The sequence below is a fragment of the Alosa alosa genome, chromosome 16 (assembly GCF_017589495.1).
Source record: "Alosa alosa isolate M-15738 ecotype Scorff River chromosome 16, AALO_Geno_1.1, whole genome shotgun sequence".
Classification (NCBI taxonomy): domain Eukaryota; kingdom Metazoa; phylum Chordata; class Actinopteri; order Clupeiformes; family Clupeidae; genus Alosa; species Alosa alosa.
In genome coordinates, this window is record NC_063204.1 from 1,680,436 (window position 1) to 1,705,435 (window position 25,000).

General features: G+C 45.8%; 2 protein-coding genes across 3 annotated transcripts in view; one reads left to right on the forward strand and one right to left on the reverse strand.

The window, feature by feature from the left end:
- Positions 1–8,738, forward strand: part of LOC125309011 (gamma-aminobutyric acid receptor subunit rho-3) — a 14,834-nt gene extending 6,096 nt beyond the window's left edge. The window contains exons 4-9 of the mRNA XM_048265655.1: positions 1–108; positions 891–973; positions 3,820–3,957; positions 5,413–5,565; positions 6,540–6,746; positions 8,376–8,738. The exon at positions 1–108 is cut by the window's left edge and continues 116 nt beyond it. Of these exons, the coding sequence (XP_048121612.1) occupies positions 1–108; positions 891–973; positions 3,820–3,957; positions 5,413–5,565; positions 6,540–6,746; positions 8,376–8,665 (979 nt within the window). The 3' untranslated portion in view covers positions 8,666–8,738. The remainder of the gene's footprint in view (positions 109–890; positions 974–3,819; positions 3,958–5,412; positions 5,566–6,539; positions 6,747–8,375) is intronic.
- A 974-nt stretch (positions 8,739–9,712) lies between these two features.
- The window catches only part of LOC125309292 (adhesion G-protein coupled receptor G2-like), a 46,934-nt gene continuing 31,646 nt past the window's right edge, over positions 9,713–25,000 (reverse strand). For both annotated transcript variants that reach the window (XM_048266098.1, XM_048266097.1), the window contains 12 exons: positions 20,397–20,544; positions 19,879–20,064; positions 19,576–19,704; positions 19,271–19,316; positions 18,919–19,022; positions 16,509–16,633; positions 14,527–14,798; positions 13,452–13,551; positions 12,630–12,913; positions 12,156–12,257; positions 11,765–11,914; positions 9,713–11,406 (listed from right to left, as the gene is read on the reverse strand). In XM_048266098.1, the coding sequence (XP_048122055.1) occupies positions 11,303–11,406; positions 11,765–11,914; positions 12,156–12,257; positions 12,630–12,913; positions 13,452–13,551; positions 14,527–14,798; positions 16,509–16,633; positions 18,919–19,022; positions 19,271–19,316; positions 19,576–19,704; positions 19,879–20,064; positions 20,397–20,544 (1,750 nt within the window). In that variant the 3' untranslated portion in view covers positions 9,713–11,302. The remainder of the gene's footprint in view (positions 11,407–11,764; positions 11,915–12,155; positions 12,258–12,629; positions 12,914–13,451; positions 13,552–14,526; positions 14,799–16,508; positions 16,634–18,918; positions 19,023–19,270; positions 19,317–19,575; positions 19,705–19,878; positions 20,065–20,396; positions 20,545–25,000) is intronic.

A 25,000-nucleotide genomic window follows, 5' to 3' on the forward strand; every position in this document is an offset into this window, starting at 1 on the left:
GCCGGACGTGTTCTTCGTCCACTCCAAACGCTCCTTCATCCACGACACCACCATGGAGAACATCATGCTGAGGGTTTGGCCCGACGGCAACATCCTGTATAGCGTGAGGTGACTGTCTGCGTCTGCGTCTGTGGGTCTACCTGTCTCTTTGTGCATCAGCAATATGCGTCTGCGTCTGTGGGTCTTTTTTGTGTATCACTTTACAGCAACATTATGAGATTGGATGTGTTGTCAAAGCAAAAGATGAAACTTATAGACAGCAAAAAAACTCAAACAACAATCAGAGAGCGAATTATTATGTGAACGGTTTTTCACATTTCACATTTTTTTAATGTAAGTTCTACAACCAAGAAGAGTGAATGCTCAAATTTCAAGTATCATCATTCACATACCATACCATGGCATTGTGTTGGCGTTATGGATGTGACAGTTTTGCTTGAAATTGCCCAAAAATCACATGGAAGATAGGCACTATAGCCACTCATAGACTGAGTGAAAATCTACAGAAAGCAACTGTTTCACATTAAACTAAATGCCAAGTGGCTGTGGTCCCTACCTAACATAAACAAAGACGATGACGCCAACATGCCACAGGCCGTAGTGTGCTATGAAAACACACAGCTGTGGGTTAAGGGCCCACAAGTTGCCAAACAGCCCAATGAATCAGAATCAGGTTTTGCTTTAATCAGAAAAAAACAACATGTACAGTACAGTACAGGCTGCCCCTGGGTATTATGGTCTGTACAGTATAGGCTGCCCCTGGGTATTATGGTCTGTAAATGACAGTAAGGTATTAACTGATGAGTGCTGTCTGCTGAAGGACTTGTTAACGGTTACTATACAGTATGTACTGCACTGGACTATAAAGTGATGAGTGCCGTCTGTTGTAGGATCACCGTCACAGCTCAGTGCTCCATGGACTTCAGCAGCTTCCCTTTAGACACACAGAACTGCTCCCTGGAGCTGGAGAGCTGTGAGTGCCATCACTGCACACACTCACAAAGTGCCATCACTGCACACACTCACAAAGTGCCATCACTGCACACACTCAGAAAGTCCCCCTTCGAAAAAGAACTATAAGTATATAGTATATATACTCTTTTGATCCCGTGAGGGAAATTTGGTCTCTGCATTTATCCCAATCCGTGAAACACACTCAGCACACAGTGAACACACAGTGAGGTGAAGCACACACTAATCCCGGCGCAGTGAGCTGCCTGCAACAACAGCGGCGCTCGGGGAGCAGTGAGGGGTTAGGTGCCTTGCTCAAGGGCACTTCAGCCGTGCCTACTGGTCGGGGTTCGAACCAGCAACCCTCCGGTTACAGGTCCGAGGTGCTAACCAGTAGGCCACAGCTGCCCCTTAAATTAAGAAAGAACTACAGGAATCTTTAAGTATTTTGGGACAACATGGTAATCTTATAGGAATCTTATAGAACAGTAGGCTACTATAGAAGTACTAATATTGTACTATAGGAACATTACTGAAGGCAAGGATATTATAGAGGTATTAAGGAACATTATAGACATATTATACTATAGAACTCATTATTATTTGGTTATTTTTCGTAAGGTTTCATAACCTTTAGTATGGGATTCTGTAAGTATGAGCCTTTTACTTTACTACACACTCTGTTCATGATCAAACACTTCACTGCTATCAATGTAATTGTCTAGAAAATACTGGGAAAATCCATGAGTTATAGTAAGAAAATGAATGAGAAAGCACTAGGATACTAAGAATATACTTAGATACCATGTACACTATTTAAAGAGATCTCTGAAAGCATCCCTAAATCCCTCTCTCTCTCTCCTGAATGGCCTGTTGTCTGTTTCCCCTGCTTCTGAAGATGCCTACAATGAGAATGACCTCATGCTCTACTGGAAGAACGGCAACACTCTCTGAGGACCGACGAGATTGTGCTCCTCCATAATTTTTCATCGAGGAGTTTCACCCATCCAGTGGAATGTCCTTCTATGGCAGCACAGGTGTTGTGCCTTTGTTGTTGTGTTTGTGTTTATGTATGTTTATGTTTATGGTATTTGACCAACTGTTTTGTCCTAAGTGACTTACAGTGAGCACTAATGCTAGTTAAAAAATACTAGTTTCAAATAAGTTGAATGTATTGTACAGTATATATGAAGAGTTTGCTTCCAAAACGCTATATTCTCCATTTTAAAGGTGCCATGTGTAAGAATTGAGGTAAACATATCCAAAAGATGAGCTACACGCATCAAAAAGAATGAGTAGAAATATGGGCGATGATGTCATTAAAAAAATAACAAGGTATAGTGCTGCAGAGATATCAACCTGAATTAGCATGCTAAATTACAGCCACAGCCCGACAGGTGTCATAATACCAGTTTCGCCATGGGAGGCAGTATGGACAACATAACCGCTAGCCAAACTGCAATACACGAAGTCTGGGTTGTTACTCTAGGGTAGACCAGCTCTCTTTCTGATGTATACTGCCCCCCACATCTTTATGGAATGGGAGTATGAATTGATTTTTTTTTAAGCGGACATTACATTACTGCACCTTTAATGAATTTTCATTAATATTTTTTTTATAGTAATTACAGTTGAACTGTAATTGATTTATGTTTACTCAATCAAAACAAATTAATATAAACCACAATTTAATTGATATTACCTGAATTACACAATTAAATAACATGACTTTTAATGTTTTTAAATGGAGATATAGCGTTTTGGAGCCAAACTCTTCATATGTATTGTGAGCATTAGCAATAGAGTGGCGCTTCAGCGGTGAAAGTTACACAGTGTGTATACACTTGTGTTGTCAGGCCATGTGTATGTGCACTTGTGTGTTCTCAGCCATGTGTGTGTGCGCATTTGTGTGTTCTCAGGCCATGTGTGTGCGCATCCTTGTGTGTGTGCACTTGTGTTCTCAGGCCATGTGTGTGTGCACTTGTGTGTGCAGCACTTGTGTTCTCAGGCCATTGTGTTCTCAGGCCATGTGTGTGCACTTGTGTGTGTGCTCAGGCCATATGGCAATTCAAGTCTCTGTGGTTTGCCTCTCACTGTTTAGTATAGTAGTATAGTATATATACTTTTTGATCCCGTGAGGGAAATTTGGTCTCTGCATTTATCCCAATCCGTGAAACACACTCAGCACACAGTGAACACACAGTGAGGTGAAGCATACACTAATCCCCAAGCAGTGAGCTGCCTGCAACAACAGCGGCCCGGGGAGCAGTGAGGGGTTAGGTGCCTTGCTCATGGGCACTTCAGCCGCGCCCACTGGTCGGGTTCAACCAGCAACCCTCCGTTAAAGGTCCAGAGTGCTAACCAGTAGGCCACAGCTGCCCCTTAAATTAAGAAAGAACTACAGGAATCTTTAAGTATTTTGGGACAACATGGTAATCTTATAGGAATCTTATAGAACAGTAGGCTACTATAGAAGTACTAATATTGTACTATAGGAACATTACTGAAGGCAAGGATATTATAGAGGTATTAAGGAACATTATAGACATATTATACTATAGAACTCATTATTATTTGGTTATTTTTCGTAAGGTTTCATAACCTTTAGTATGGGATTCTGTAAGTATGAGCCTTTTACTTTACTACACACTCTGTTCATGATCAAACACTTCACTGCTATCAATGTAATTGTCTAGAAAATACTGGGAAAATCCATGAGTTATAGTAAGAAAATGAATGAGAAAGCACTAGGATACTAAGAATATACTTAGATACCATGTACACTATTTAAAGAGATCTCTGGAAAGCATCCTAAATCCTCTCTCTCTCCTGAATGGCCTGTTGTCTGTTTCCCCTGCGCTTCTGAAGATGCCTACAATGAGAATGACCTCATGCTCTACTGGAAGAACGGCAACGACTCTCTGAGGACCGACGAGATTGTGCTCTCGCAATTTTTCATCGAGGAGTTTCACCCATCCAGTGGAATGTCCTTCTATGGCAGCACAGGTGTTGTGCCTTTGTTGTTGTGTTTGTGTTTATGTATGTTTATGTTTATGGTATTTGACCAACTGTTTTGTCCTAAGTGACTTACAGTGAGCACTACGTTAGTTAAAAATACTAGTTTCAAATAAGTTGAATGTATTGTACAGTATATATGAAGAGTTTGCTTCCAAAACGCTATATTCTCCATTTTAAAGGTGCCATGTGTAAGAATTGAGGTAAACATATCCAAAAGATGAGCTACACGCATCAAAAGAATGAGTAGAAATATGGGCGATGATGTCATTAAAAAAATAACAAGGTATAGTGCTGCAGAGATATCAACCTGAATTAGCATGCTAAATTACTAGCCACAGCCCGACAGGTGTCATAATACCAGTTTCGGCCATGGGAGGCAGTATGGACAACATAACCGCTTAGCCAAACTGCAATACACGAAGTCTCTCGGTTGTTACTCTAGGGTAGACCAGCTCTCTTTCTGGATGTATACTGCCCCCATCTTTTATGGAATGTGGAGTATGAATTGATTTTTGGCGGACATTACACATTGCACCTTTAATGAATTTTCATTAATATTTTTTTATAGTAATTACAGTTGAACTGTAATTGATTTATGTTTACTCAATCAAAACAACACAACCACAATTTAATTGATATTACCTGAATTACACAATTAAATAACATGACTTTTTAATGTTTTTAAAAATGGAGATATAGCGTTTTGGAGCCAAACTCTTCATATGTATTGTGAGCATTGCGTAATAGAGTGGCGCTCAGCGGTGAAAGTTACACAGTGTGTATACACTTGTGTTGTCAGGCCATGTGTATGTGCACTTGTGTGTTCTCAGGCCATGTGTGTGTGCACTTGTGTGTTCTCAGGCCATGTGTGTGTGCACTTGTGTGTGTGCACTTGTGTTCTCAGGCCATGTGTGTGTGCACTTGTGTGTGTGCACTTGTGTTCTCAGGCCATTGTGTTCTCAGGCCATGTGTGTGTGCACTTGTGTGTGTGCTCAGGCCATGTGGCAATTCAAGTCTCTGTGGTTTGCCTCTCACTGTTTAGTATAGTAGTATAGTATATATACTTTTTTGATCCCGTGAGGGAAATTTGGTCTCTGCATTTAACCCAATCGGTGAATTAGTGAAACACACTCAGCACACAGTGAGGTGAAGCATACACTAATCCCGGCGCAGTGAGCTGCCTGCTACAACAGCGGCGCTCGGGGAGCAGTGAGGGGTTAGGTGCCTTGCTCAAGGGCACTTCAGCCGCGGCCCACTGGTCGGACCGGCAACCCTCCGGTTAAAAGTCCAGAGTGCTAACCAGTGGGCCACGGCTGCCCCTAAGAGTAGTTTAGAGTGTGTTTCTCTGTGTTTGTCTTTGCATACAAGGAACTGGTGCCAACAACAATACCCCTTTTTTCTTCCCCCTCTCTCTCTCTCTCCCTTTCTCTCGGTTTCTCTCAGGCTGGTATAACCGGCTGTACATAAACTTCATTCTGAGACGGCACATTTTCTTCTTCATGCTGCAGACATACTTCCCCACCATGCTCATGGTGCTGCTCTCATGGGTGTCTTTCTGGATCGACAGGAGAGCTGTGCCGGCTCGAGTCTCCCTTGGTACACACACACACACACACACTCTCTCTCTCCCACACATACACACAAACACACACACTCACACACACACACACACACACATAAACACACATAGTCTTGGAGGAGTATTTTACTCTTTGAGCCGTAAGTCTTCATTCTTCCGGGTTCCTACCTAAGAGGATATAGAAACCCACATAATCTTCCTCCACTTGCTCTGGCTTTCACATGCAACGCCATCTCCCCTCCCCTCCCTCTCCCTCCCTCAGTAGTGAGTGGAATGTGCTCACACTGTAGCATTTCTAGCAGCGTTAATCTGACACAGCACAGCATGCTGGCCAGATACCTTGTCCAACTTGATCATTGCTCATACACATTTCTAAATTATTATTATTAGTTAACTAAAATTCTAAATATGAATTAGTATTAATTATTACTATTACTAATAATCTGACATTGTATTTGACACATTTCTAAATTATACTACTTCTAAATGATTTGGGCCAAGTGTGCCTATCCACGAAAGGCCTACAGTAGGATGTACAGGAAGTAAACATACAAAGACAACGGATGCTATAAACTATTTAAGATGACGACTTCTATTGTCTACAAGTCTGAATAAGAGCAGACAACTCGAAATGTCACTGCATTTTAGTAAGTAAAACAGCCATCTTCAGCACTGCTTTCTCAAGGGTTCTTCTAAATAACCCTCCCCACAACTGCCCCGGGTATTACTACATAGCCCTCCTCATACTGCCCCAGGTATTACTTCTAACCCTCCTGCCCCAGGTATTACTTCTAAACCCTCCTCATAACCCCCCAGGTGGTTCTTCTAAATAACCCTCCCCACAACTGCCCCGGGTATTACTACATAGCCCTCCTCATACTGCCCCAGGTATTACTTCTAACCCTCCTCATAACCCCCCAGGTATTACTGCTACTACTAACCCTCCTCATAACCCTCAGGTATTACTACTAACCCTCCTCATAACCCCCAGGTATTACTACGGTGCTGACCATGTCCACCATCATCACGGGCGTGTCGGCCTCCATGCCCCAGGTGTCCTACGTCAAGGCGGTGGACATCTACCTGTGGGTCAGCTTCCTGTTTGTGTTCCTGTCTGTCATCCAGTACGCTGCTGTCAACTACCTGACCACCATTAAGGAGATGAGGAGACGCAAGGAAGGAAAGGTGAATTACACTATGCCTCACACCTGGAGCACACCTGGGGCACACCTGGGGCTAATGCACTATGCCTCACACCTGGGGCACACCTGGGGCTAATGCACTATGCCTCACACCTGGGGCACACCTGGGGCTAATGCACTATGCCTCACACCTGGGGCACACCTGGGGCTAATGCACTATGCCTCACACCTGGCGCACACCTGGGGCACACCTGGGGCTATTGCACTATGCCTCACACCTGGAGCACACCTGGGGCACACCTGGGGCTAATGCACTATGCCTCACACCTGGGGCACACCTGGAGCACACCTGGGGCTGAGGGGCTAATGCACTATGCCTCACACCTGGGGCACACCTGGGGCTATTGCACTATGCCTCACACCTGGGGCACACCTGGGGCTAATGCACTATGCCTCACACCTGGGGCTGAGGGGCTAATGCACTATGCCTCACACCTGGGGCTGAGGGGCTAATGCAGTGGTTAATGGTTCCCAAAGTGTGGGGCACTACTAGTGGGGAATGGAGACATGGCAGGTGGAGCGCGAAAAAAAACAGTAGATAGGAGTCATAAACAGGCCCACATATATACACACAGGAGTCATAAACAGGCCTACATATAAACACACAGGAGTCATAATCAGGCCTACATATAAACACACAGGAGTCATAATCAGGCCTACATATAAACACACAGGAGTCATAATCAGGCCTACATATATACACACAGGAGTCATAATCAGGCCTACATATATACACACAGGAGTCATAATCAGGCCTACATATAAACACACAGGAGTCATAATCAGGCCTACATATAAACACACAGGAGTCATAATCAGGCCTACATATAAACACACAGGAGTCATAATCAGGCCTACATAAATACACACAGGAGTCATAATCAGGCCTACATATATACACACAGGAGTCATAATCAGGCCTACATATACATACACAGGAGTCATAATCAGGCCTACATATAAATACACAGGAGTCATAATCAGGCCTACATATACATACACAGGAGTCATAATCAGGCCTACATATATACACACAGGAGTCATAATCAGGCCTACATATAAATACACAGGAGTCATAATCAGGCATACAGTACATATAATTAAAGCACCATCAGATCCAGGGGACTGAGAACCAAAATGTGAAAATAACATCGTAACGTTGCCATTTTGATGGGGTCAGGTGGGGCATGAAACTTCCTCACCTCCAGAGTGGGGAATGACAGTAAGAGTTTGAGAACTACTGGGTTAATGAATAAAGGATTGATTAATGTATACTAGCAAATCAAATCAAATACAATAAAAAATGAGAAATCAGTAGGACTGCTGCTTCAGTGTAGGACTGCTGCTTCAGTGTGGGCTCTGTCCTGTATTACACAGCTGACCTTAAAATGAAGTACATTTAAAACTGAAGTCTATGTAAACAAACCGACCACATATTATGACTCTACTGATGACGAAACAGAATTTGTTCCCTGCATATGCAACCAGTTATTTGCACCCGTTAAGCTAGTTGTTCTCCTGGAAGCTCATAGACCACTTGAGTCATGGTACAAGTAACTCTGGGAACAATTCAATCCCCGTTTGTGACACAGCATTCTGTTTCTCGTCCTTTAAGCCGCCCTCCTTCGACGCCACCCAAACCATGGCTTTCGATGGCTATTCCCACGAGGCGGACATCGAGCTCAACGACTTCTCTTCCCTGCCGACCCTTTCGGCGGACCCTCCGGGCTTCCCCACGGACCCTGCAGCAGACGTCCCCCCTGCAGTGGGCACACGGCTGTGGAAGAGGCGGCCCGTCCAGCACTACATAGACTTGGTCATCAGCAACAGCTACCTGATAGACTCCTACTCCAGGATGGCCTTCCCTTTGGCTTACCTGCTGTTCAACATCATCTACTGGAGTGTTTATTCATGAACACAAGTGTCTGCAGCAATCCTGGAGGTGTGTGTGTGTGTGTGTGTGTATGTGTGTGTGTGTCTCTGCAGGAATCCTGGGGCCTATTGCACAAAACTAGGATAAGGGATTAAGCCGGGATATCTTGGTTATCCTGGCTCAATTTATCCATGATCCAGTTGCACAAAAGCGGGATAGGGGGCAGCAGGATATGTTATGGTATAAGTTACCATGGCGATTTATTCTGTGGAGCTAGCCTGCTCCAGACCAGGCTAAGTTCCAGGATCTATTTAATCTCATCCCTTATCTCAGTCAGCAGTCACCACAAATGGAAACCAATAATTTTTCCACTGCCCAGTACACATTGTTATCACATATAACTAGACCCACTGTCATTATTTAAACGTTTGTGATCATTAAATAACTTTTACATACTCGCCATTCCTGACCGGTCATGCGACAATGTGATGTCACAGGAGTGCCGTAACCATTTCACACGTGGTGGTCGCGGAACAAGTTGCAATATTCTCCTTAACAGAGGTGTTGCTGTTTGTTGCTGTTGTGAGAAGGCTATCTACCTACTTCACACCGTAGAAGAAGCAATGAAGCCCCTCTAGTTGCCATGGTGAATCAGTGAATCTGTGATAGGTGGCGGGGTCTATTTGAGGGAGCCGTGAGCGTGCACTTATCCAGGATAGGTTTCACCTGGCTTGATGAATCCGTGTCTGCTCATCCTGGCTTGCTCGTTGTGCAACCAATTAAGCCTGTACGCTCTTGTTTTGAATTCATTGAGCACAGCTCAGTATCTAATCCCGGATGTCTTAATTCTGCTTTTGTGCAACGGACCCCTGTTCTCTCTGAGAAGATGGTTTTGACTCATTTAGTGGGCATGCACAGACATGTGCACACTCACGTACACACACTGAACTCACACGTACTCACACACAAAGACACACAGGGATACACACATATGCAGACATATTGTAGAAACACACACACACACACACACACACACACACACACAGATTTACACAATGAAATTCATGGTTTGAAAAATTGTCTGGCATAAATGTATTTGCATTGATATTTACAGATTGAAAGCTGGTACAAGTGAAATCTACATGTAAAATATATATTTATTAAATCTGTTGAAGGAAGCATCACCATCATCATGAGATGTAAAATATAATAATTATTGGGGTGTTTTACACTCTATAAAAAATATATCACTATTTACTGGTTTATGTCTTAAAATCTACATTCTTCAAAATGTGAAAAACACATTAGAATGAAAACCACATATTAAAAATGAATCTAAATGAAGTCATCTAACATTTAGGATTGAATACATGACAACAACATTATTATTGTATATTTTGTCCATGCCATCATATGTTGTATGTGGTACATGGACATACTAAAGTAACTGAGACGTTGATTAAATAACAGCATACTGTATGCTCTCAGCACTGTTTTCGCATGGGAAATATTATATGCAAAACAGCATCCGTCATCACAAACGTGTAGTTGGCTCAGGTGACACTTGAAAGGAAAAGGAACCTACTAGCCAAAGCCAACTGGTGCTAAACTGTTCAAAAGTGCTGTGATGCAAATGTACTGTCATAGGATTTAGCAGCTGTCTATAGTTACTACTTTAGTAACTTCCTATTGTTACTACTAAATTTACGGTCATAAAATGTATCAAGATGACAGCTGTTGATAATTATTTCCATGAAGCATTTTCAACATGCTGATAAACATTTTCTAAATCTACTGTAGGATGTAGCAACATACAGTATGACCTTTGGCTTACTTCATTTGACCAAGACCTTCATTTATACCTTGAAACCTTCATTTAAAGCAGGAAATCATTGCCGAGGAGTACCATAAATAGTCCCTCATAAAAGAAACAGCTCTAAAAGACACATCAATCCAAACAGCCTTTGGTATCTGGAATGAGTTGGATACCACTTGAGCCTCAGTTGTTTCACAAGTTGTTCCGAATTGTTGTTTAGGCCGATATTTGTTTAAAAAACCTCAACTCTTTCCACTCTTCACATATTAGTGTACAATCAATTACTGAAGCCCAATGAAAGGACATTTGGGCATTACGAGAGGGACCTTTCGTTAAATGTCTACAATAATTTATAAATGGTCGTTTACAAAGCACAAACAACATAAGGCAAAAGCTGAGCCATTTTCAGTGACTTTCTAATTTTCAGTGACTGTCAAGCCTTGGCCGTGGCCTGTGTCCAGAACGTCAGAGCTCAACAGTCCCTGGCCACCCGTGGACCAGACGCTTCTCTGGGGGTTTGAAGGTCTCAGGCTTCCAGCAGTCAAGACGATAATACTGTTCCTTGGGCCGAGTGGGAAATGTATTTGGCTAAAGCTCACAGCAGTCCACAGTGAGTGAGAAACCTTTGCATCGGACGTATACAGTACTTCATTTAAACTTTGTGTAGGATTCTGTACCTGACGGTAGGTCCTCATTGCTGTCTCTTTTCATATCACTTTTAATTCAAAGTGATTGACATGGTGAATACTCCCATTTCACATTTTCTGAATAAGAACATTATTTAAGTCGATGGATGCGATACAAGCGATGAGCCTGAAGGTCATCTGGGTCACCTGAAGGTCATCTGGGTCAATCCAGTCCCATCACTCCCGTCTTCTGGAGCGATAGGGATTGTTGATCTCATTGAGGACAACATCGCCATTTGTGTCTTCCAAAGCTGTGATCAAACTGTCCTCGAATGGGGAGTCTTTGATGACACACACACACACACACACACACACACACACACACACACACACACACACACACACACACACACACACACACACACACACACACACAATTTATACAAACTGTATTTCTATTTGCCCTGAAACCTTGTAGGAGGAAAAGGGAAACAAGGGGAAAAAAGAAAGAAAGAAAGAAAGAAAGAGAAGGAAGAGAAGGAAGAGAAGGAAGAAAGAGAAGAAAGGAAGAGAAGGAAGAGAAGGAAGAAAGGAAGAGAAGGAAGAGAAGGAAGAAAGGAAGAGAAGAAAGAAGAAAGAGAAGGAAGAAAAGAGAAGGAAGAAAGGAAGAGAAGGAAGGCAAAGTTTGATTTGACTCACGGATGCCGTTAGATTGTTCTAGAACATCGCTGGTCATAGAGGAGTTCCTGGAGGTTCTCTGGGTCAGGGCAGAGTTGGAGGAGTGGACGGAGGAGTTGGTGGCCAAGGATGTCTTCTTTGTGTTGTTCTGAGTGGCCGTTCGGCTCCAATCTGCAAAAGCAAATAAAAGCCAAATATTATTATGCTGGTGTCATGAACATGTGTGCGTGTTAGTGTGTACGTGTTTATACTGGCATGTGACTTCATAGTCTCACAGTGCCCCACATAAGAAGGCTACACAAAATTCCTTTCAACAAGTTGTGTATGTGAGTATATATGTATATACGTGTGTGTGTATGTGTGTGTGTGTGTGTGTGTGTGTGTGTGTGTGTGTGTGTGTGTGGAGACATACCTGAATTCTCAGGAAGCCGTAGTCTACCACAGCACAGGTAAATCCTCCACTGTCTGCGAACATTATCCTTCAGTGCACAGTGGAATACAAATATGAAGAATCCTGAAAAGAGACAGAGGCCAAATCATAAACAAACAACAACAACAACAACAACAACACTAAACAACACCTGAACGAACGTGTGTGTGTTGCATACCTTGCAGAGAGTTGAAGATGGCGAACAGGTACATGAAGACGAGGATGATGGGTTGGTGTGTGTGTGTGTGTGTGTGTGTGTGTGTGTGTGTGTGTGTGTGTGTGTGTGTGTGTGTGTGTGTGTGTGTGTGTTGCATACCTTGCAGAGAGTTGAAGATGGCGAACAGGTACATGAAGACGAGGATGATGGGTTGGTGTGTTTGTGTGTGTGTGTGTGTGTGTGTGTGTGTGTGTGTGTGTGTGTGTGTGTGTGTGTGTGTGTGTGTGTGTGTTGCATACCTTGCAGAGAGTTGAAGATGGCGAACAGGTACATGAAGGCCAGGTTGACGGGCCCCCAGGCAAAGAAGGCGAAGCCCCAGGTGAGGCCCAGCAGGAAGGTGAGGCCGGCGATGCTGCGCAGGTCCTGCAGGTGCGAGCGGTGCTGGTTGTTCTGGGGGTTCTGCCGCTTGACCCGGTTCAGCTGCACCATGACCACCACGAACATGGACATGTTCAGCACGAACACCAAGCAGAAGTACGCCACCACGCCCACATAGAACGCAATGTCATTCCTGAACCAGCAGCTGAGAGAGAGAGAGAGAGAGAGGGAGAGGGAGGGAGAGGGGGGAGAGAGGGAGAGAGAGAGAGAGGGAGAGGGGAGGGGAGAGAGAGAGAGAGAGAGAGAGAGAGAGGAGAGGGGAGAGAGAGAGAGAGAGAGGAGAGGGGGAGAGGAGAGGGGAGAGAGAGAGAGAGAGAGAGAGAGTGGAGAGTGGAGGGAGAAGGAGAGAGAGAGAGGGAGAGGGGAGAGAGGAGAGGGGAGAGAGAGAGAGAGAGAGAGGAAGAGGAAGAGAGAGAGAGAGAGAGGGAGAGAGAGAGAGAGTGAGGAGGGGAGAGAGTGAGAGAGAGAGAGGGGAGAGAGAGAGAGAGAGAGAGAGAGGAGGGGAGAGAGAGAGAGGAGGAGAGAAAGAGAGAGAGAGGAGGAGAGTGGAGAGGAGAGAGGAGAGAGGAGAGGGGAGAGAGAGACACGGTGACTGAAATAAAACCACCCTGAACAGAAAACAAGTCTGAACGGGAAATGTGTGACAAAAAAACACAAGAAAAGATTCTAAAGGGGACACTTACAAATCATCTGTAGTCCCATCGGCGTACTTTCCGTAATTGACAAGGCCATAGTTATTTTTATCCACTGCGATTACGATGATCACAACAGGGAGGGGAATGCCTGCAATATTACAACACACAAAACACAAACCCGGTGAATAAAACTTGAATAAATTTGAATCTTGACAATAAATAAGCATGATGTCATTGATTATACTGTGTTGCTCTTGCATCTTAGTGTGGTACACATCGGAGTGTCTCTTCCACTTTAGTAAGCGGTAAGAAGTTAAAGTGTAACTCCAGAGTAAAAACTACCTAGGGTCCATTTACTGTAGTTAACAATTTCAAACGTCTGATTGAGAGCAAAATTACGTTCATTGGTGGCGTTTTGAGCAAAACCATTTATTTGCATTATAACGGAATGGCTTACAGTGATGCTAACCGGGCATGGTGCCACGTCGCTATTTTATACCCCTAACAATGCTCAAAATATAATTACACTTCTGTGGTAGTGTGGTGATGAGGGTTTCTACAGACAAACTTTGAAACTGTACCGAGAGGTTATAACAAGACCTATATCTGTAGGAATATAACAAGACCTATATCTGTAGGAATATAGCAAGACCTATATCTGTAGGAATATAACAAGACCCATATCTGTAGGAAGGAAATTCCATGGTGTTCTGGTCCAGTATCGCAAAATCAGTGGGCACGTTCAATCTTGTAGCGCTGCACAGCTACACTTTAATGTATGAATGTCTGTCCATAGAGCCTGCTGCTGGACCAAACTGAACTGCAAACCCTTTGGCCAAACATGCACCTATGAACGTTTTGCTTCTTACTAAAGTCAAAGGGGCAATCCTGTGGCATGCTTGCAGAAGGAGTCAGCATGACTGCAAACCCAAATGAAAACATTGTCTGGCTCCGCCCTCCTACGTACTTACTTTGGCAATGGAAAGTGGCCAGACTCTCTGTACATTATGAAATGCGCGAGAGTCTGGTAGGACCAGACCCCCCCCACACACACACACACAAAATAAATAAATATATAAAAATCACATGAAAAAGGAGCCTGCAGACGGTGCGGTGTACTCACCCCAGCCCATGAGGGAGAACTTGAGCATGTAGTGGGACATGTAGTTGTTGAACACCTTGACGATGGCCAGGTACATGTGCAGTGCCTCCAGGGCCATCCAGGTGAAGGAGGCCAGCAGGAAGTAGTGCAGGAAGAAGGCGGTGCTGATGCAGAGGCCCACGGCGTCCGGGTAGAGCGCCAGCCACGAGTCCAGCAGGAACACCAGGTTCAGCAGCAGCAGCGCAAAGCACAGCTGGATCAGGATCTTGGACGGGATATCCCGCCGGAGCTTCCTGTGGGGGCAAGACGCGGGTTGAGCTCACACTCATCAGAATCAGCTTTATTGGCCAGGTTTGTGTAAACAAGCAAGGAATTTGACTTTGGTTAATCTTTGCTCTCAAAGTACAACACTCACTTAACACTCACTTAACATATAAGAATAAAAAACATAAAAGAATACAAAGCAGAACAGTAAGAATGGAATGAGGAGCAGGAGAATATGCTTATGTATAAGTATAATTACAGTATGTACTGAACATTTGCAATAAATAGAACATTATGGGTGGGATAGGGCAGTGCAACTTGTCCCTGTCAAGGTGGCACACTAATACATTCTTTCTGACTGAGGTTAATAACTGGGTGTCTGTTCAGTCTGTGTTAGGACGGAGATCACATTGGCCAGCAGCAAGCAACGCTTAGACCATAATAAGGTTTGTCTTGTTCCTAAGCAACACAAACGGTTTGCCTAAACTGACATTTGAATGCGATCGCGTTGCGCTTTGAAATTTGAACCAAGTTCAGTTCTCAGCTTCCTCAACGCTAGTGTTACCCCAGCGCTGCCACCGTGCCGCTGCCGAACCACAGAGACCAATAGGATACCTGCCGCTTGCAGCTGGTCAGTGTGATCCCCGCCTAAGAGTGTATTTCCACAAGGGTTGCATACAGAATGAATGCTGAATGTGCAAAAGTAGTTTTGTATTTGTTGCTTTGGACAAAAGTGTCTGCCAAATCCCATAACCATAACCATAACCATAACCAAAGTCTGCTTGAGTAAACATTCAACCAGATCTCCTTTTATGTAAGTGTTCGGTGTAAGTGTACAAACACCCAGTGTTCGGGTCCAAAGACCCAGTGTTCGGGTCCAAAGACCCAGTGTAAGGGTACAAACACCCAGTGTTCGGGTCCAAAGACCCAGTGTTAGGGTGCAAACCCAGTGTTCGGGTCCAAAGACCCAGTGTTAGGGTGCAAACACCTGCCCTAATTAAAATGAGGGGCAAAGTGCACAGTGTTTTGGGCATGAACTCAAGCTATCTTTTTTATTTTAAAGTATATTTTTTTGGCTTTAATTGACAGGATAGTGGGGAATGACAGGAAGGGAGTGGGAGAGAGAGTTGGGGGGGGGGTTGAACCCGGGTCGCCAGCGTACGGTGCAGGCCCCAGCTAGTTGGGCCATGGCTGGGGCCAGAACTCAAGCTATCTTGTGGCATCATGTGGGAGCACTGATTTGGCCCACCTGTGTTAAGGCCTATTCACACCAAAAACGATAACGATAACTATAACCATAACGATACAAGCGTTCACACTGAACAACGATAAACAAAGTCTCTCCTTGTGTTAATGAATGTGACGGTTAAAATTTGATGGGTTCTGACTGGCTATTATCTCTTTATCGTTCTGAAAATCGCTCTGAAAGTGATCCCCAACGATATCGTTCTTCATGTCGTTATCGTTATAGTTTATGTGTGAACGTCGTCATTCATATTAACGAGAATGATATTTATTTGTAGTTATCGTTATCGTTATCATTATTGTTATCGTTCTTGGTGTGAATGGGCCTTTAGTGTTTAGGATCTTGCTCCTAGTATTGAAATAGCAGATGGATTTTGCCTCGTTATTAAATTAGCTTTGATTAGACTTAAGACTTTGCATCTTGCATGTCATTTAAATTAGGGTTTCCAACGTGAACCAGACTGAAATGTGAGCCCGATCCATGGAGAACTTACTCAAATGATATGTATGTGAGGAGGGTGATGGCGAGGAAGATGGCAGAGACTCCACAGCCGATGTAGGTGATGAAGGACAGGATGGTGGCCTGCAGGCGGTCTGTAATGCCTTCTCCGGACAGATCCTGGAGCATAAAATAAGGAGAGAGGTCAGCAGGACTATAGTGTAGGCCCTTGCCCCCTCAACGCTACGCTAACCAATGTACGCTAACCAAAGGGGCCCAGTGGGCACGCACGCACGCACGCACGCACGCACGCACGCACGCACGCACGCACGCACGCACGCACGCACGCACGCACGCACGCACGCACGCACGCACGCACGCACGCACGCACGCACGCACGCACGCACGCACGCACGCACGCACGCACGCACGCACGCACGCACGCACGCACGCACGCACGCACGCACGCACGCACGCACGCACGCACGCACGCACGCACGCACGCACGCACGCACGCACGCACGCACGCACGCACGCACGCACGCACGCACGCACGCACGCACGCACGCACGCACGCACGCACGCACGCACGCACGCACGCACGCACGCACGCACGCACGCACGCACGCACGCACGCACGCACGCACGCACGCACGCACGCACGCACGCACGCACGCACGCACGCACGCACGCACGCACGCACGCACGCACGCACGCACGCACGCACGCACGCACGCACGCACGCACGCACGCACGCACGCACGCACGCACGCACGCACGCACGCACGCACGCACGCACGCACGCACGCACGCACGCACGCACGCACGCACGCACGCACGCACGCACGCACGCACGCACGCACGCACGCACGCACGCACGCACGCACGCACGCACGCACGCACGCACGCACGCACGCACGCACGCACGCACGCACGCACGCACGCACGCACGCACGCACGCACGCACGCACGCACGCACGCACGCACGCACGCACGCACGCACGCACGCACGCACGCACGCACGCACGCACGCACGCACGCACGCACGCACGCACGCACGCACGCACGCACGCACGCACGCACGCACGCACGCACGCACGCACGCACGCACGCACGCACGCACGCACGCACGCACGCACGCACGCACGCACGCACGCACGCACGCACGCACGCACGCACGCACGCACGCACGCACGCACGCACGCACGCACGCACGCACGCACGCACGCACGCACGCACGCACGCACGCACGCACGCACGCACGCACGCACGCACGCACGCACGCACGCACGCACGCACGCACGCACGCACGCACGCACGCACGCACGCACGCACGCACGCACGCACGCACGCACGCACGCACGCACGCACGCACGCACGCACGCACGCACGCACGCACGCACGCACGCACGCACGCACGCACGCACGCACGCACGCACGCACGCACGCACGCACGCACGCACGCACGCACGCACGCACGCACGCACGCACGCACGCACGCACGCACGCACGCACGCACGCACGCACGCACGCACGCACGCACGCACGCACGCACGCACGCACGCACGCACGCACGCACGCACGCACGCACGCACGCACGCACGCACGCACGCACGCACGCACGCACGCACGCACGCACGCACGCACGCACGCACGCACGCACGCACGCACGCACGCACGCACGCACGCACGCACGCACGCACGCACGCACGCACGCACGCACGCACGCACGCACGCACGCACGCACGCACGCACGCACGCACGCACGCACGCACGCACGCACGCACGCACGCACGCACGCACGCACGCACGCACGCACGCACGCACGCACGCACGCACGCACGCACGCACGCACGCACGCACGCACGCACGCACGCACGCACGCACGCACGCACGCACGCACGCACGCACGCACGCACGCACGCACGCACGCACGCACGCACGCACGCACGCACGCACGCACGCACGCACGCACGCTCTGCATCATTGGACCAAATCTCAGCATCTGCATTTCTGAGCCGGATCCAGATGATCATTAGCCTGGCCACGCCCACCTAGATCTCTTTTTGGGGAGATACTAGTCTGGAACACCATAGTTCACTAACGTTTCTGTCAATGAAATCAAAAGTGGCTGTGGTAAACTAGCTGCAATGCCTGCAAACATCAAACATTGCAGTCGTAAGAATGTGTACATTTATTTACATCAAAGGTAGGCCTACATACATGGTTTCCTGATTGCCTGATAGTGTTTATTGTCAGTTTGTAAAGATTAGACGTTACAAATCCCTGACCATGTGTAAAAATGTGAGTTATGTGAGTGGATGCATCCACAGCTGGGTAGACAGACAGACACGTCACAGGGCAGACCTGATATCAAATATCACGGCAGTAACAGATATTTTGCAGTTGTTGCGGACATCTCAGAGGCCACTAGCAGCTAAAGAGGATTAGCTTAGCACCCGTACCATGAGGACAGCAAAGCTGGTGAGATGATTGCAGCTGCAAATGGTTTGGTTCTTGGTAGTGTTCTTCACTGAACATCCCTCAGAGTTCCAGCCCCCTGAGTCTCCTAGCAGATGAGGGGGTCAAGGGAGGTGATAAATTCACTCAATTCAATATTATTTATATAGCGCAGAAAGAATTTAAATCGTCTCAAGGCGCTTTATATATTCATCGGCCTCGGAATACATCATAGGAACGGTATTATAACACAAATTCCACTGAAAGAATTTCATTAAACTGAGAGATTCCCATGAGGGAGATGACGGACTGAAATTGGAATCTTACAAAAAAAATAAATACTAAAAAAAGAATTACCATTTTTGCTGAAGTCCCAGAACGTGCAGACAGCTGTGGCATTTTCCTGAGGTAGGGAAAAGACAGCATCGGTATTAAGATTAGACAGATTGGAAACACACACACACACACACACACACACACACCCACACAGACACACACATACTGCATACGCCTTTGCCTTGCACGCCTTGCACACACACACACACACACACACACACACACACACACACACACACACACACACACACACACACACACACACACACACACACACTGTACACAGACTGGGGAAAGAAGAACTGTATGAGCTGAGACAACTTTACCGGAATGGGCTGGTCATTCTTTAGAATAATCTCCACGTCTTCTGTGAGGTTACTGATGGACAAGTTGGACGCACTGGCACTCAAAATAAGGCTGTTGAGCCTCAACTGGAACTGGTCCAGAGCTTTGTCCTGTAAAACCAATAAACGACAGGCATACAACATGCTACTGTAAAATGAATAACTGAGAAAGAGAACGAGAGAAAGAGAGAAACCGAGAGAGGAGTGCCAGACAGAGAGATACAGATAGAGAGATGAGAGAAAGACAGACACAGGATACAAGATAAAGGGCAGCAGACCAGGCACCTGAAAGAACGTGGTCTTGGAGTAGAAGCTGAACTGGACTCTGGAGAACTGCTTCAGCTCCTGAGGGCTCAGGTGCTGCGTCAGGGAGGGGGGCAGAAAGACCATGCCCAGGTCTCTTTCGTCCAGCGTCGACTCCCTCTCTGATCGTTTACTCCTGCGTTCACTCCTGACCTTCGCTCGGGCACTCTGGTGTAGAGATGACCAGAGGAATGGAACATAACCCAAATGGGTAACACTTTACAAGAGTGACAGTCATGACACATGACACATGAAACCTAACCCCAACCCTAATCCTATAACCCCAACCCTAACCTTAACTCTAAACCTAACCCTAATCCTAACCCTAAGCGTTATGTCATAAACGTTTATGACTTGTTTATGACACGTTCATGACAGTGTCATGTCACTCTTATGTCGACACTGTCAAGTAAAGTGTAACCAACAAAGGTCATGTTGCTGGCCTCTGATCCATGAATGCTGAGCTACAGTGGTCAGTCTGGGTTGATGTTACTCTGTACCTGTTGGTTTGCGATGATGAATACCCCGCCATTGAAATTATTCCCATCTACCCTTGTTGTGGATAACACCAGTGAGTCGGCTTCAATTGTCGTGCTGTCTCCCTCGATAACCAGCTTCTGACCCAGAGTATCAACAGCATGGATTATCCTGGAGAAGAAGCAAATAGAAAAATTCAGTCATCAGCAATGTCATCAGGCAAGGCTGTAATTTGATTGGCTGTTGAGCTCAGACGTCAACAGCCCTTTGCCAGAATTCCAGACAGCACTTGTAAGGCTGTTGTGTATCTATGGGGATAAACAGAAAAGTTCCATTCAATGTGCTTCATTAGCATGACTGTTCCGTGTACAAAAAAGTGTACAAGAAACTTCTTTATTTCCAAAAATCTCTGTTAGCAACAATCTGTGTGTGTGTGTGTGTTTATGTTTATGTGTTTATTGTTTTGTCTGTTTTGTGTATGTATTTGAGTATGATATGTTGTTATGAGACACGCAAAGACCACATGGATTTCCTCTTGTGGGATAATAAAGTTGACATGTGACCTTGACCTTGATATATAGGCATACATACAGTGAGGGAAGCAACATGAGACACATGTGACCTTGATATATAGGCATACATACAGTGAGGGAAGCAACATGAGACACATGTGACCTTGACCTTGATATATAGGCATACATACAGTGAGGGAAGCAACATGAGACACATGTGACCTTAATATATAGGCATACATACAGTGAGGGGAAACAGCTTGGCAAAGGACTTGACCTTGATATATAGGCATACATACAGTGAGGGGAAGCAACATGAGACACATGTGACCTGATATATAGGCATACATACAGTGCAACATGAGACACATGTGACCTTGATACAGTGAGGGAAGCAACATGAGACACATGTGACCTTGATATATAGGCATACATACAGTGGGAAGCAACATGAGACACATGTGACCTATATATAGGCATACATACAGTGAGGGAAGCAACATGAGACACATGTGACCCTTGATATATAGGCATACATACAGTGGGGAAGCAAACATGAGACACATGTGACCTTGATATATAGGCATACATACAGTGAGGGACAACATGAGACACATGTGACCTTGATATATAGGCATACATACAGTGAGGGAAGCAACATGAGACACATGTGACCTTGATATATAGGCATACATACAGTGAGGGAAGCAACATGAGACACATGTGACCTTGATATATAGAGGCATACATACAGTGAGGAAGCAACATGACCCATGTGATATTGGCATAGGCATACATACAGTGAGGGAAGCAACATGAGACACATGTGACCTTGACCTTGATATATAGGCATACATACAGTGAGGGAAGCAACATGAGACACATGTGACCTTGATATATAGGCATACATACAGTGAGGGAAGCAACATGAGACACATGTGACCTTAATATATAGGCATACATACAGTGAGGGAAGCAACATGAGACACATGTGACCTTGATATATAGGCATACATACAGTGAGGGAAAGCAACATGAGACACATGTGACCTTAATATATAGGCATACATACAGTGAGGGGAAGCAACATAGAGACACATGTGACCTTAATATATAGGCATACATACAGTGAGGGAAGCAACATGAGGACACATGTGACCTTGACCCTTGATATATAGGCATACATACAGTGGGGAAGCAACATAACATGTGACACATGTGACCCTGACCCTGATATATAGGCATACATACAGTGAGGGGAAGCAAACATGAGACACATGTGACCTTGATATATAGGCATACATACAGTGAGGGGAAGCAACATGAGACACATGTGACCTTGACTTGATATATAGGCATACATACAGTGAGGGAAGCAACATGAGAACATGTGACCTTGACTCATACATACAGTGACCATGAGACACATGTGATATATATAGGCATACATACAGTGAGGGAAGCAACATGAGACACATGTGACCTTGACCTGATATATAGGCATACATACAGTGAGGGAAGCAACATGAGACACATGTGACCCTTAATATATAGGCATACATACAGTGAGGGAAGCAACATGAGACACATGTGACCCTTGATATACAGGCACACATACAGTGAGTAAGAGGGGCACATGTGACATGATAGGCATACAATGACATGAGACACATGTGACCCTAATATACATACATACAGTGAGGGAAGCAACATGAGACACATGTGACAGTGCATACATACAGTGGGGGAGCAACATGAACACATGTGACCTTGATATATGGGCATACATATGAGGCAACATACATACGGACCATACAGTGGGGAAGCACATGTGACACATGTGACAGCGATATATAGGCATACATACAGTGAGGGAAGCAACATGAGACACATGTGACCCAGATATATGGGCATACATACAGTGGGGGAAGCAACATGAGACACATGTGACCCCAGTACATATAGGCAGCATACATACAGTGAGGGAAGCAACATGAGACACATGTGACCCTTGATATATAGGCATACATACAGTGAGGGAAGCAACATGAGACACATGACCTTGACATATATATAGGCATACATACAGTGAGGAAGGAACATGAACATGAGACACATACAGTGACCTTGATACACATGTGACCTTGACCTTGATATATAGGCATACATACAGTGAGGGAAGCAACATGAGACACATGTGACCTTAATATATAGGCATACATACAGTGAGGGAAGCAACATGAGACACATGTGACCTTAATATATAGGCATACATACAGTGAGGGAAGCAACATGAGACACATGTGACCTTGATATATAGGCATACATACAGTGAGGGAAGCAACATGAGACACATGTGACCTTGATATATAGGCATACATACAGTGAGGGAAGCAACATGAGACACATGTGACCTTAATATATAGGCATACATACAGTGAGGGAAGCAACATGAGACACATGTGACCTATATATAGGCATACATACAGTGAGGGAAGCAACATGAGACACATGTGACCTTGACCTTGATATATAGGCATACATACAGTGAGGGAAGCAACATGAGACACATGTGACCTTGACCTTGATATATAGGCATACATACAGTGAGGGAAGCAACATGAGACACATGTGACCTTGACCTTGATATATAGGCATACATATACAGTGAGGGAAGCAACATGAGACACATGTGACCCTTGATATATAGGCATACATACAGTGAGGGAAGCAACATGAGACACATGTGACCTTGATATATAGGCATACATACAGTGAGGGAAGCAACATGAGACACATGTGACCTTGATATATAGGCATACATACAGTGAGGGAAGCAACATGAGACACATGTGACCTTGACCTTGATATATTGATATATAGGCATGTGTATACAGTGATATATAGGCATACATACAGGCGGGACAGTGAGGGGCATACATACAGTGGGGGGAAACATTTGGGACATGTGACACATGATGATATATAGGCATACATACAGTGAGGGGAAGCAACATGAGAACACATGTGACCTTAATATATATGCATACATACAGTGAGGGAAGCAACATGAGACACATGTGACCTTGATATATAGGCATACATACAGTGAGGGGAAACAACATGAGACACATGTATGACATTGATGGGGATAACATGAGCTGGATACATACATGAGCATGAGGGTGGAGCAACATGAGACACATGTGACCTTGATATATAGGCATACATACAGTGAGGGAAGCAACATGAGACACATGTGACCTTGACCTTGATATATAGGCATACATACAGTGAGGGAAGCAACATGAGACACATGTGACCTTGATATATAGGCATACATACAGTGAGGGAAGCAACATGAGACACATGTGACCTTGATATATAGGCATACATACAGTGAGGGAAGCAACATGAGACACATGTGACCTTGATATATAGGCATACATACAGTGAGGGAAGCAACATGAGACACATGTGACCTTGATATATAGGCATACATACAGTGAGGGAAGCAACATGAGACACATGTGACCTTGATATATAGGCATACATACAGTGAGGGAAGCAACATGAGACACATGTGACCTTGATATATAGGCATACATACAGTGAGGGAAGCAACATGAGACACATGTGACCTTGATATATAGGCATACATACAGTGAGGGAAGCAACATGAGACACATTGATATATATAGGCATACATACAGTGAGGGAAGCAACATGAGACACATGTGACCTTGATGTGACCTTGATATATAGGCATACAGTGAGGGGAAGCAACATGAGACACATGTGACCTTGATATATAGGCATACATACAGTGAGGGAAGCAACATGAGACACATGTGACATATATAGGCATGTGAGGGCATACATACAACATGAGACAACATGAGACACATGTGACCTTAATATATAGGCATACATACAGTGAGGGAAGCAACATGAGACACATGTGACCTTGATATATAGGCATACATACAGTGAGGGAAGCAACATGAGACACATGTGACCTTGATATATAGGCATACATACAGTGAGGGAAGCAACATGAGACACATGTGACCTTGATATATAGGGATACATACAGTGAGGGAAGCAACATGAGA